The following is a 13,626-nucleotide window of genomic DNA, read 5'->3' as shown; positions in this document are numbered from 1 at the left end:
TGTGTCCGTGTCATGTCAGATGTTAGTGTTTTATCTGATCTCCGCATTCTCAATCGGAGTTTAAGATTAATTAATAATGCCCCTTGTTGTGATTGGTGTACCACCAAGACAAATATGAACATTTTATGATCCCGTTAAAAAGAATGATTAGTTATACCCGCCTATAAATTTTATTCAATTCAATATTTTACAAATATCATGAGCGATATAGTCTATGAAAATGTCACAATGAATAATAACAACCAATACAATACAGCTAGTCGTGAGAATCAAAACATTGTCCTCCAAATATAAATGAACCCTCACTAATCACCAAATTAATTCATCTCTCCATATTACTAATTAAATCACTAACCAAAAAAATGTCTGGCGTTCCATTTCCCTCCAACCTTTTACCATCTGATCCAAGTCCCGAATGGCTAAGCAAAGCCGACAACGCATGGCAACTAATGGCCGCAACATTAGTCGGCATGCAAAGTGTTCCGGGACTAATAATTTTATACGGTGGCGCGGTTAAAAAGAAATGGGCAGTGAATTCAGCATTCATGTCACTTTATGCATTTGCATGTGTGTTTTTCTGTTGGGTTTTTTGGGCTTATAGAATGTCATTTGGTGATAAACTTTTTCCATTTTGGGGTAAACCAGCACTTGCACTTGATGAAAAGTATCTTTTCAAGCAAGCTTTCTTAGGAGCATTTCCAAATGCTACTATGATTTATTTTCAATGTGTTTTTGCTGCTATTACTTTGATTTTGATAGCTGGTGCTGTGTTGGGGAGAATGAACTTCTATGCTTGGATGATGTTTGTGCCTTTATGGCTCACTTTCTCTTACACTTTTACTGCTTTTAGTATTTGGAGTACTAATGGGTTTTTGTCCAAAATGGGGATTATTGATTACTCTGGTGGTTATGTGATTCATTTGTCTTCTGGGGTTGCTGGGTTTACTGCTGCTTATTGGGTAAGTAACAAGATTTTTATATAAGTTGTGTTAATCGAATAACTAAAATTTGAAATTTTTTGCGACAACAATCTAAATAGTTAACGCGGTTAAATAACAAGTTAATTATGTTTGGTTGATGGCCAATGGTTATATATAAGATGTTACAACTTCCTTAACCACAATTTTCAGGTGTTCAAATCTATTTGTAGTTGAACATTTGAAAATTATGGTTAATCACATCCAAATTTTCGGTAAAACAAATTATATTGATGGTAACGAGCTTCAATACTTGTTATATTTATTTGAACTGGATAAACAATTTAAAAAGTTTAGGTGAAAGTTGTCTAAATTAAATGCTCCTTTTTTTTTTTTGAAGAATAAATTAAATGCTCCTTTCTTAACTTGGCCATTTTTTTTTAATTAAATACATTTTTACCTTAGGATGACCACAATTTCAAGTGTAGAGTTGCTGGTTCAAAAAAATTTACTTTTTTTCCAAAATGCAAATCAAATATCAAAGTTCATTGAACTAAACTTATTCATGTAGATTCAAAATAACTTGTCTAGGTGATATCATACCGACACTAATGCATTAATTAGGTCTCATCTGAACAACGTAGTTAATGTCTTTAGGTGAGAATAATATAAGGATAAGTGACATCTTGAGTCTCCGAAGGTCCAGTCTAGTGGTTTGGATTGAGACGTAGAAGAATTTTTAAGAAGAAAGTTCATGGCTCGATCCCTACTACTAACGAATTCACCCTCACCCTATAACTATTTAACAGCTAATATTTGTGTATCGATAAAAAAATGACATCTTTAAAAGTCCTCGTATTGCACTTCTTCCTTTCTTTACCGATTTAATATCGAGGCACATATGTCATATCATTCTGAATGCGTATAATGAATATATGCCATCATTCGACAGGTTGGACCACGTCTAAACAAAGACAGGGAAAGGTTCCCACCAAACAACCTCCTTCTTATGTTAGCAGGAGCAGGACTTTTATGGATGGGATGGACAGGATTCAATGGAGGAGATCCTTACTCAGTTGGTTTGGATGCTTCATTGGCTGTCTTGAACACACATGCTTGCACTGCTACTAGTTTGCTTACTTGGGTCTTCCTTGATGTCATTTTCTTCAAAAAGCCTTCTGTTATCGGTGCAGTTCAAGGCATGATTACTGGTTTGGTTTGCATTACCCCTGCTGCAGGTTTGTAATATTTCATTCATTCTTCAAGCTTTTTTTTCCCTTTACATCCAATATATATGAGGATTATTTTGTACTTGTTTTAATAGTAGTTAATATTTTTTCACTTATAACTAAGTGCGCTTGGATGAGATGATTCATATCTCTTTTACTGAAGGAGAGTTTTATTGCTAATTGTGGTCCTACCTTACTCGAGCGATTACGCTCTAGAGCTGTGTGCGGAGGATATCCATTTTACCCTAAAAAAAATATTTTTCCACTTATCTTACTTATTTTTTGTTATATTTTAATTAAATGACTTGCATAGCTAAACATAAAACATTAGTCACCAATTTCTAAATGTACAATTGTAGAAGTAAGGGTAACCAAGAAATCTCTATATTTATATTGATTATTTTTAGATACATTACACATTTTATTAAAATGCATAAACAATAAGCACATGCATAACGCGGTCCAAACCCTTGCTTAGGTTTAGGGTTTCCGGAATACAAAAATATACGTTGAGCCGACCTTGATACACATATTTTATCTTATTCAGGAGTTGTACAAGGATGGGCAGCACTAATAATGGGGTTGTTCTCTGGCTCAATTCCATGGTTTACCATGATGGTAATCCACAAAAGATCAAAGCTACTTCAAAAAGTGGATGACACAATGGCAGTGCTACACACTCATGCAATTGCAGGAAGTCTTGGAGGAATTCTCACTGGTCTCTTTGCTGAGCCAAAATTGAACTACTTGTTCTATGGTGCTTATAACAAATATGTAGGTCTATTTTATGGATTACAAATGAACATGGCTAGTACTGGACTCAGGCAAATAGGAATCCAACTCCTTGGAATTTTATTTGTTATCTTTGTTAATGTTATAAGTACAAGTTTGATATGTGTCTTCATTCGACTTTTCGTTCCTTTGAGAATGTCTGAAGAGGATATGGAAATCGGTGACGAGGCTGCTCATGGTGAAGAAGCTTATGCAATTTGGGGTCAAGGTGATAAACATGAAAATTCAAGTTCAAAATATGGAAGTTCTTTGTATGAAGATGTTGAAGTTGCGGCCACCACGAAGAATAAGCGTGGTAGCCAGATTGAGATGATGTGAAACTAGATATTATATGTGTTTTGTTATCAATTTGGTCTTGTTTTAAGAAAAATAAAAGCTTAAAGTTTTATTGTTGATTGAATATTACAATTCCTATGTTAATTTTTCAGAACAAATGAATAAGATAAGTTATATGCTTTTGATGTATTGTATTTTCATTTTGGAACCATGTGGTTTTTCATTGTTTATTTTGTTTGACACTTGTTTATGTGACATGCTATTTTCTCAACAAAACCGATTCACAAAGCATGAAAAGGGCTATAAATTGACAAGAATACCTACAATGAGCACATACTATTCTAAAGAATATCGTGTGTTCGTTACTTATGTACGTTTACTTTTGGAGTAGTCCTCATTTTGGGGCTACAATTTTAGTTCAAACTATTATTCATATGATTTTATTTGATTCTTACATGAATTTCAGATGCTGGTAGAATCCAGGTAGGGTATTATTTTGGTGTCGGTCTCCATATCCATAGTTTGAAAAAAATGCTCAAACTCATGACCACATGGGTAGCATCTTTAATATTTGTAACATACTCGTTACCCACACTTTAACTATAATCTAGCTCAAAAGGATGCATCTTCTTAACATATTGTCATAGATAAAATTGTTTTATTGAAGGGGTAAAATTGAAAAGAAAAATTCTAACTCCGAAGAGTGTATCCCATTTATATATTGTTATAGAATAGATAGATAGATAGATAGATAGATAGATAGACCGAGTTAAGGGTTTTTTTTTTTTTTTTAATATCAAAAGTAATCAGATCTTTCTCTTCTGAATTTCTATCTAACCAAATAAAAGAAGAGAGTGAATATACTTATTTCACAGACATTTCTTATCCATTTCTCTTATATCAAACAATACATCAAATATATTCAACTTATCACCTTTTCTCTTTTCTACATTTCTTTTCACAACCAATCGGTTAGTGAATATTTCGCAGGTTGGGCCACTTTGTTAGATGGACCGGGCCTTGATCCAATTCAAAACAAAAATTGCTCACTAGGTCATTTTAAATACTCACATGCCCCTCAAACTACCCAAAATACCTCCGTTAGTTGGTAAACCCTAAATAGTTCGGGACCCGAACTCGTAACCACTCAAGTTTGGGAGTTACACCCTCATGTGCACTGATACATATAGAAACAAAAACATAAGTTACCATTTGTGTTTCAAACCCATTTTCTTATCCTTTCCCTCCCTACTCCAACAAATCTAACTCAATCAAAATTCGTCAATTTCAAGCAATAAATCAAACACAAAAATCAAGTAAGCGTTCAATTTTGAATATTTTATGTTTCAATGTAGTTGAATGTCACAAATTTTATGTCATTTTGAATGTTGAATGAACTTTAGGTGTCCAATGTTGAATATTCTGTGTTTGAATGTATTGTGTTTTGAATTTTAAGTGTTGAATGTTGCTTTTGTCGTGTGCTTATTATGTGTACTGCTTCTGGTTGTGTTCTAGGTAGTTCGACTCTTAACTCTCGATCTTGGATTGGTTGTTAATTCCTCAACCCTACCAATCGGGAGTTACGAACCAAGGGGAGTATTTTGGGCCAGTGATTCAGCAAATTTTTTTTCCGAGTGGGCCACAAAAATAAACTATAATATATACACACAAATGTTAAGTTTTAATAAACATTAAACACAAAGTTGACTGTCAAAAGGTTAAATTACATACATTACAAATTCAAAATAATTATTTACGTATTTCGAGTGACTTGAAATGGAGAACAGGTGAACAACAATGTAATTTTATGTAAAAATAAAAAATATTTTAGTAATTTCTTTTATTAAAAAAATTAATTTTTTTGGATGAGCCGTGGCCCACCTGAGTCTTAGAGGGGCCCCACCACTATTTTGGGTAGTTTGAGGGGCCATGAGCAAAATTCATTCAAAAGAGTCCTGCTCTTTACCCAAATGATTTTGCTCACTCCCAAAGTAAAAGTCCATACTGCCCTTACGCATGTTAACTCACGTAGCGTGAGTTAACTTACGCCAGTTATAAGATGAACGTGACTTTAGTCACGCTACGTGACTTAAGTCACGCTAGTTATAAGTTGGCCGTAATTTTATAAGTTGGATGTTATAACTTATGCAAGTTAACTCACGCCCAGGATTTACACTAGCGTGAGTTAACTCACGCTAGTTAGGCCGGTGGTCACAACTGAAGAACACGTTTTTTGGACTTTGGTCGGTTATTCAACCATGATTTTATTGTGTTTTACACGTTTTTTTTACTGTTTTTGACTGAATTTAGTGCATATAAAACCTATGCACTAAATAATTTTCAATTATGCCTTGGTTTTTTTTTTGTTACATTTAAGGCCTATATTCTAAATTAATTTATTATTCTAAATTGTTTTGTTTACATTAATCTAAATTATTTTCTTAACTTTATACTAAATTATTTTATTAACATTATTCTGAAATATTTTCTTAACATTATTGTAAATTAGTTTGTGCACATTAATCTAAATTAATTCATTAACTTTATTCTAAATTATTTTGTTTACATTACTCTAAATTATTTTCTTAACTTTATTCTAAATTATTTTATTAACATTATTCCGAAATTATATTGTTAACATTATTCTAAATTATTGATAAAAGCAAATGGACTAAATATAAATAAAAGTAAATGGACTAAATTAATAAAAATAAAAGCAAATGGACTAAATATAAATAAAAGTAAATGGACTAAATATAAATAAAAGTAAATATAACAATATCTTATTTTATTAATAATTCTCACATTACAACAATTGTCATACAATAATGTTGAAGTTATTCACTAAATCTACTTATTTTCTCCTTTTTGGGGTAAAAAGTGAACAATCTTCGTGGGGTAAAATAGTGAGCAGCCTTCTTGGGGAAAATACATCATCAACCCTTGGGCTAAATTTAAATCTGTTTTTTTTTTTACCACAAGAAGTTCTTTTTACCCACGGTAAAAAGTTTCTGCGGTTAAAAAAAACAGGTTTAAAATTATCCCAAGGGTCGATCACTTCCCCAAGTCGGCTACTCACTATTTTACCCCGACGAAGTTTGATCACCTTTTACCCCAAAAGAGAATATTGAAAAAAAGAAAAGAAAGAAGAGAAATAGAGGGAGAGAGTGAGGAGGGGGAGAAAGTGATATGGTGTGAGGAATTAGGTAAGTATGGAGGGGTATTTATAGGTAGAAATGTGAACCTAGGTTATATCTAACATAAATGTGGTAAAAAAAAACGTGTGAAGTGGTAAAAAACGTGTACATTGAATGTTGAAAAGCTGTCTAAAGTTGGAAAAACGTTTGTTCTTCACCGGCCAACTAGCGCAAGTTAACTTGCGCTAGTGCTGTAGTTTGGCGTGACTTAAGTCACGTTCATATAACACTTACGCATGTTGAGTCGCGTAACGTGACTTAACATACGTAACAAATGCACTAGCGCAAGTTAAGTTGCGTAGGGGCATTTTCAACTTTTATTTTGGGAATGAGCGAAACTGTTTGGGTAAAGAGCAGGATTCCATTCAAAACATGCATAGATTTGGATCGGGCTGAGTCGGGTGCATTTGACAATATGGTTTATTCTTTGGTTTTTCTAGTGTAAAAAACCGGTCTAATAAATTAATGAAAAAAGAAATAAGGAAAATACAAAAAATTAAAAACCCAGGTAAACACACGCACGCGTTCTTGAAGTTTGAATTTTCTCACCGAAATCGGCACTCTCAATTTCCATGGCTTCTTCTTCTTCTCCTCACGAGGTTTGTTCCATCTATCAATCCTTTTTCTTTTCTCATCATTTTTATCATTCATCTTTTGTTTCTTAATGCTTAAATTTTCTTAATTTTTCGTTTTTTTTTTTTGGATAAATTATTAGTCAAATCATGATTTCAATCTTATCTTTCCTCTAATTCTGGAAAATGTAGAGAATTGATGAGTAATATTTTTTTTTTCTGTCAAAAAAAAATGATGAGTAATGGTTTCTTATGAAAGATTTAACTTTTATATTTGTTTCATCATGCTAATTCAATACTTTGCATATATTTTATTGTTACTATGGCGATTCTAGGTTAGGGAGAAGAGTGATAAGTAGGTTGAGAGAGTTCAATCTCCATTCATAACTAACATACTAACATTTGTCATTCAATAAAAATTATTGGGAGCTAAGGTTCAATCGGGCCGGGTCTATCTATTGTTTTTATTGCGCTAACGTGTCTAAATTATGAACTATGTTTTTCATGAAATTTTGATTAAGATAGTCAGACTCGAGATCATAGGTAAGATCGGGGAGGGGTCACTAGATCGTGAATTGGGAGATTGTAACACGGATCGTAAGATCCTACCAAATTTATAAATTCATATATATTGCATATCGATTCATACATATGCATATGAAGCAACAATATTTATAAAACAACTCAAAACAACTCTAAAACAGTAGCATATCACACCTAAAAATATTAATGTGATGGTAAGTTGTTACAGAGCAGTGCAAATTGCACAGAACAAAAGGAAGGGTTCAGAATAGAATTGGGTAGAACAGAGTAGATAAAAATGAAAGCTTGTAGAACTGATGAATTGATAATAGAAAAAACCAATAGAACAGTGGTTATAAATTAACGTGAGAGAGGGAGTTGAGTAGTGCTATGAATCTGGGTGAATTGTTGCATTGGTAAGGCTCTACAATTTATGGGTGAGTTTGGAAGTTTTCCCGTATTAGAGTATTAGATTTAGTCGGTTTATATTAAGCTTAGTCTATTGTATTAGTGACTCTAGTATTGTTAAAAGTCTTAGAAATATCTCACTTTGTACAGCTGTAGCTTTTCTTTGGCATCATTGTAAGAAAGAGCTTTAGGAAAAAACGATTACTCTAAGAAAAGTTGGAATTGACATGCAAGTGTTTGTTAGTTTTTCAAAATTTTAAAATAAATGAAGTCCATGTGATAAAAATATGAATGCTATATACCTTTCATACCAAGAAGTTATGTAGGAATGACAATTTAGATTGAAGGCGTGTCAGGTTTCTGACAAAACACTGCCACATGTGGTTACATTCAACATTTCCATTTGCTCAAATTATTATTAGTGTCGACGTCCCGGTGTTAGTGTTGTGTCCGGTAGTGTCTGTGTTCGTGTTTCATAGCCGAAAAGACAATGGCACGTTACATGACAACTTTCCACCTGAACACCAATTACCAGGGCCGTCTTAACAAATTTGTTGGCCCTGTTTAAATTTTTAAGGATTCACAAAAAATTTAAATTTTGGGCCCCAAAAAACCTAAATAAGACACTAAAAAGAAAATTATTAACAAAAATCACCTTAGTGGGAGTTGAACCCGCAACCACAAACACAACCAAAAGCAAGTGCGCCACTGAAGCTCCGCGTCTTGTTTAAAATCTTATTCGCATTAACTATATATAAATACTAATTAAGTGCCTAACATATAAAAAAAAATATGTTTCGGGCCCCAAAAAAATCGAGGCCCGGTGGCATAGCCCAGCCTCGACGGGCTATGGGCCGGCCCTGCCAATTACTTTCCCCATACAACTTTCACATTGCTTCATAGAAGTTTCCTAAAACTATATGGATGAGGAGAAGTTGAGAGACAAATTTAAGCCTTTGATTTAAAATACTACGTGTCACACTTATAATCAGTCCCCTAAATGAAGAGTACACTGTATTTAGATATAACTGTGAAGTAAATATCGGAAACTATAGGAATTTGTGTCACTTTTCTGCAGTTGTTTATTAAAATTTGGGAAAAGAATAATGTATATGCTAGTTTTTCCTTCTATAATTCTTCTGCTTGCAATTTTTCTCTCTCTCAGCCTCAGTCATTACTTCATGGCTGTTATTGCTTGCCTTTTTTTTCTTCCACAGTTTGAAAATTATGTAGCTTCCTTGGTTGCTCTTGTAATCACATATAGGAGCAATATGGAACTGAGGTTACTGATAATTATGAGACGACCTGCTGGGGTTGTGGACTGCGCGTTATGCTTCCATCTGGTGCATCCATTTTCAAATGTGGTTGGTGTGGAGCCATTACAAATCAAAACAAAAAGAAACGCGAGCAAAAGTGCTTCGGGTGGAGAGTACTGCGTGATCGATGCTTTCTTTCTTCTGTCATCATATTTATGTTGTTTGTAATATGTAAGTCTGTTGTTTCTTCTATTCCTACTTTTATTTGTTGTCACCCTTGTTGACCAGAATTTGATTTGATTTTCCTCTGGGACTAGGTCTCATTTTCTTGTTTACCCCGTTTCCATTTGAGGTTGAATTTATACAAAATTCAAATTGGGAGTTGATGGAGTGGAATACTTCAGTTGTTAATATGTAATGCTTTGGTCATAGCAGTTTAGGCGATTTCCCTTACAAATATATGTTAGGATCAGAAGGTTTTGAGTAAAAGCTATACAAACTGAAAATAAAACACAACTAACATAATTCGCAAATTCAAGATCAAATTAGAAAGATGCACCAACTAAACAAATATAATCAGTCTTTCAACAACGCTACTAAATAAATTCCTTAAAAATAAAAATTGGACCAGCACTTAAAGAAGCCATGAGATCACTTTATCCCATATACGATGCAATAGTATAAAAAGTCTAATAAAGCTATGACATTCTGTCATCATGTTACTTATGTCTTTTTCTCCATCTTTCCAATAAAAATACCATTGTTGTGATAATTATCATGTGCTATGACTATAAATACAACAACAACATAATCCCTTTCCCACTAGGTGAGGTTAAGCTACATGCTTCAAACACTGCCATAATGGCATATGATAAATTCTGTCTAATGAGTAATGACAACTCATTTAAGTTTAAATCCCTTTAATTGCTTTGACTTATATTTTCCCTGCTACCCCTATAGCTTTACCTCACAATCTCATTATTTAGTTATCCTTCTCACTAGGGTTTCTTATTTGCTCTTTATAGTTCTGTGATAAAGTTTTCCTTTGAGGGTGCTCAAAGTATTCTTTCTTTTCATTAACCCGTGAATCTTATGGTTTGCCTCTCGCTATATTTCCCCATAATTTTATATGATGGAGTGACGATACTTAAACAACGAGACTTGTGGTACGGTATGGTCTCCAGTTTTCAGCTAAGAATTAGTATGCTTCCAACTTGACTTAGGTTTCATAATATCCGTCTTACTTTTACTTAGACAAAGCCCTGTGTTTTCGAAGCTTATCTCCATAGCTCAACTGCTACTTAATGCATCCTCTTTAGGTGTTCTGCAACCCCATAAGAACCTTTTAGAAACATGAATATGGTCATTACTTTCTGCTGTTAACCTTGTAACATTATACTTTCTGTCAGTTAAATTTGGACATCATAATCCATCACTTAGGTTGGTAGTGTTAGCATATTAATATTTGTCAAGTCTCTTTTCTTGCGGCTCATAGAATTGAGGAATTTCAACTTTTGTGACTTTGTTATGTGATTCAAAACACGAGCATGGTCATTACTTTGTGGATTTGACACAAATAAAGTGTGGATTGGCTATGAAAAGATGGCATGAATCAAATGTTTATAGTTCCTATTGTAATTGATGCTCATCTGGTCATATCTTTGTTATGAATAAAATGTTGATAATGTCAGTTTGCTATCATGGTTCTTCATTAGATTTATTTTTTTGACATCCATTCCAAAAATGAAAAACTGCATCGTTCTATATATATTTTTCTCATACATATTATTTAATTTTTTTTTTTTTTTTTGCAGTTGGAGGGGTGTGGGCAGTGTACCCTATAGTCTTCTCTGTCAGTCTTTTATGGGGAATTTTTCACTCAATCATTACAACAATATTGTCCATAGCTACACTTTCCTTTTTTAGCCTTGCAGCATTTAGGTGTGCTGGAACACCACCAAATATATTATGGGGAAGCTACCCCACGGTAGGGCAAGGTGACCTCGAAAATTATACATTCTGTCACTACTGCTCGAAGCCAAAGTCACCTAGAGCACATCATTGTCGTTCATGCGGAAAATGTATACTGGACATGGATCATCACTGTCCATTTGTAAGTTTCCATTATCTTACTACGATAATATTAATCTCAGTGTTCCGTTGTTTCTTTGTAATATCATGATCAAAGTTTTTATTTGTGTGCCTTATTTTTCAATAATAAAACTATACCTGAAATCCCCTCAAAAAAAAAAAAACAACTCTACCTTAGAGGAACTTCCTAAGTAAGATTGTCATAGCTGTCAATGTTAAACAGAAAAAAATGAAGTTAATGTTAATCATTAGCTGCTAATGCAGAAGAACTTCAGGGTATTGTGTTATAGTTATGGGTTTATGGTTCTTAAGGGGCTCAAAGGTTCAATTATTATGATGTTCGAACTTTGAATGTAATGATTGGGAATGTGTATCTTTCTTTTTTGAAGCTTCTGTTATTCTTGTCTAGGCCTCATGGTTTTCCCATATATTACTTGTTATAGCTTCCTGTTCTCTTGTATCATCTGTCCCTTCCTAAAAAAGACATGATTTTCTATACCGAGGTTTTATGTTGAACTGGCTTGATAATGACTTCACATAATAGAATGATTAAAGATTGTGCTGATAAGGGGATGGAGATACCTGGAAGGATAATTTAATTAGTTAGAAGTATGTTTTGGATCCAGTGCTTAGTTAGATGCACTCCCATTGGCAGGGCTCTGGTGAATGACATTATGATTCTTTGCACTAATTCATCTATTTGAGTAGTTTTTCCCATTATAGAAACTGTTTTGTAGTTAACAAGTTTATGCACTGATTATTTTGTAATGTAATATGCTCATGGACTTGATTGTCAATATACATTCAGCTCTCATTTACTGTTTGAATAAAATATTATAATGGTTGTTGTTGTTTACTTTATGTGTACGCAAATTTGAAGCCTCAAACCATTTCCTGTGGTTTTCTTGGAACCTTTTCGAAGAAGTTTTTGTGTATGCTGTTTCAGTTTTGAAATAGAATTATTATTCCTTTTATGTACCCTTAAAAACCCATTTTGGTGCCTCAAAATTTTCTCGCGGTCCAATTTAGTTCTTGACAAAAAATAATACTAAATCAGTCCTTGACATTTTTATATAGATGTCAAATTAGTCCCTGACTCATTATAAAAGAGGGACTAATGTAAAAGTTAACATTGGATAATAAATTTAATTTCAAATAACCTTTCATTCGATAAAACTATTGTGAAATTCAATCTATTTATTGCTTAGATAAACGTAAAATCTTATTATACCTTGACTTCATAGTTGCAATCATTACCTATGAACTGTGTTAAAATGGATACTTTTCTTTGTGGCTATGGTGATACAGTAGATTTTCTAACTTGCCCTGTCTTGGTTAGTTTGTTCATAGCTTTTGTAATTCTTTGGCAGATTGGCAACTGTGTGGGTGCAGCTAATCACTACAGCTTCGTTTGCTTCCTCATTTCAGCAGTGCTGAGCACAATCTATGTCTCTATAATGTCTGTATATTCTAGCATGCATATTTGGCCACCATTGTCATACTCCCTCGGACGCTTAAAGGGTATGACTGGCCGGGATCTAGCATGGCGACTTATGAATGAACTTCTAATTGCCTTCTTGAGATCTACGCTGTTTCTATCGTCTAGAGGACTTCTTCTTGCCTATCTTTTTATCGCGAGTGTTTCATTGCAGATAGGATTGAGTGTTCTTTTATGGCAGCAGCTCTCTTTTATATATCAAGGGAAAACTTATCTGAGTAACTTAAGTTCGCATGCAGATAATGAAGAAGAAAAGAAAGATTGCCAAAATCTTGTTAGATTTTTTGGTTTTCAACATCCTGTATCAAGATTTTTCTCAAACTTCCGTGTTACTCAGAAGAGGCACGATACATAAGATGAATCTGTCAGGTTTTGTAGTCAATGGTTTCTGACTATGTGATATCTGTATCAGTGTTTGTGTCTTTTATATAGGTAGCCAAAAAAATTTCAGAGAAGACCACCACAAAATATATATACTTGTTTAGCATAAATTCACTTTTTTACAAGAGAGAGAAGTTAGAGAGAAACACCATTATTAGAGAAGTGTAGAGTTTTCACTCAAATTACTCTTCCTGTGTGAGAACTATACATGATAAACAGATACCTTGTTATTTTCTTAAATTTATTAATTAATCTTGACCAACTCTGATTTTCATTCTCTCCCTAAGATGCTTTGACTGAAAATATCTACAGGAAAAGAAATATAAATTATAGGGTTGGACACTTACCATTTTCTCTTCATTTCATCTTCACCTAGCTTCTTCTCTTCACTTTAGAACCACATTCCATTCTCTTTTGAGTCTTCAGTTCAGACATTGTATCTTACTAGAAATCAGTAAGAAGGTTTAGGACATATTGTTATTTATTT

General features: G+C 33.5%; 2 protein-coding genes across 3 annotated transcripts; both read left to right on the top strand.

The window, feature by feature from the left end:
* The first annotated feature begins 362 nt into the window (after positions 1-362).
* On the top strand, positions 363-3,338 carry LOC146953614 (ammonium transporter 2 member 5). Its single transcript, XM_085748976.1, has 3 exons — positions 363-959; positions 1,870-2,155; positions 2,694-3,338. The coding sequence occupies exons 1-3, from the start codon at positions 363-365 to the stop codon at positions 3,254-3,256; spliced, it is 1,446 nt and encodes a 481-aa protein (XP_085605102.1). The 3' UTR covers positions 3,257-3,338.
* A 3,532-nt stretch (positions 3,339-6,870) lies between these two features.
* On the top strand, positions 6,871-13,401 carry LOC146953613 (protein S-acyltransferase 11-like). Of its 2 annotated transcripts, none has more exons than XM_085710811.1 (4): positions 6,871-7,010; positions 9,178-9,400; positions 10,984-11,282; positions 12,631-13,401. In XM_085710811.1, exons 1-4 carry the CDS (start codon positions 6,984-6,986, stop codon positions 13,111-13,113), a joined length of 1,032 nt encoding a protein of 343 aa, XP_085566937.1. In that variant the 5' UTR covers positions 6,871-6,983; the 3' UTR covers positions 13,114-13,401. The 2 variants fall into 2 exon arrangements, with proteins under 2 accessions (XP_085566937.1, XP_085566941.1); XM_085710815.1 differs by having other exon boundaries at positions 6,894-7,010; positions 9,131-9,400.
* The last annotated feature ends 225 nt before the right edge of the window (positions 13,402-13,626 follow it).

The sequence above is a fragment of the Medicago sativa genome, chromosome 1, assembly GCF_051527215.1.
Source record: "Medicago sativa cultivar Bolivia chromosome 1, Bolivia_mono, whole genome shotgun sequence".
In the NCBI taxonomy this organism is placed as follows: domain Eukaryota; kingdom Viridiplantae; phylum Streptophyta; class Magnoliopsida; order Fabales; family Fabaceae; genus Medicago; species Medicago sativa.
This window is presented reverse-complemented; position numbering and strand designations above follow the sequence as displayed.

Bases quoted from the DNA above. Each gene is read 5' to 3' on its own strand.
- LOC146953614 (XM_085748976.1), top strand. From the start codon at position 363: ATGTCTGGCGTTCCATTTCCCTCCAACCTTTTACCATCTGATCCAAGT. The intron at 960-1,869 runs GTAAGTAACAAG...ATCATTCGACAG, and splicing joins GGTTTACTGCTGCTTATTGG to GTTGGACCACGTCTAAACAA. The intron at 2,156-2,693 runs GTTTGTAATATT...TATCTTATTCAG, and splicing joins TTGCATTACCCCTGCTGCAG to GAGTTGTACAAGGATGGGCA.
- LOC146953613 (XM_085710811.1), top strand. From the start codon at position 6,984: ATGGCTTCTTCTTCTTCTCCTCACGAG. The intron at 7,011-9,177 runs GTTTGTTCCATC...AATCACATATAG, and splicing joins CTTCTTCTTCTCCTCACGAG to GAGCAATATGGAACTGAGGT. The intron at 11,283-12,630 runs GTAAGTTTCCAT...ATTCTTTGGCAG, and splicing joins TGGATCATCACTGTCCATTT to ATTGGCAACTGTGTGGGTGC.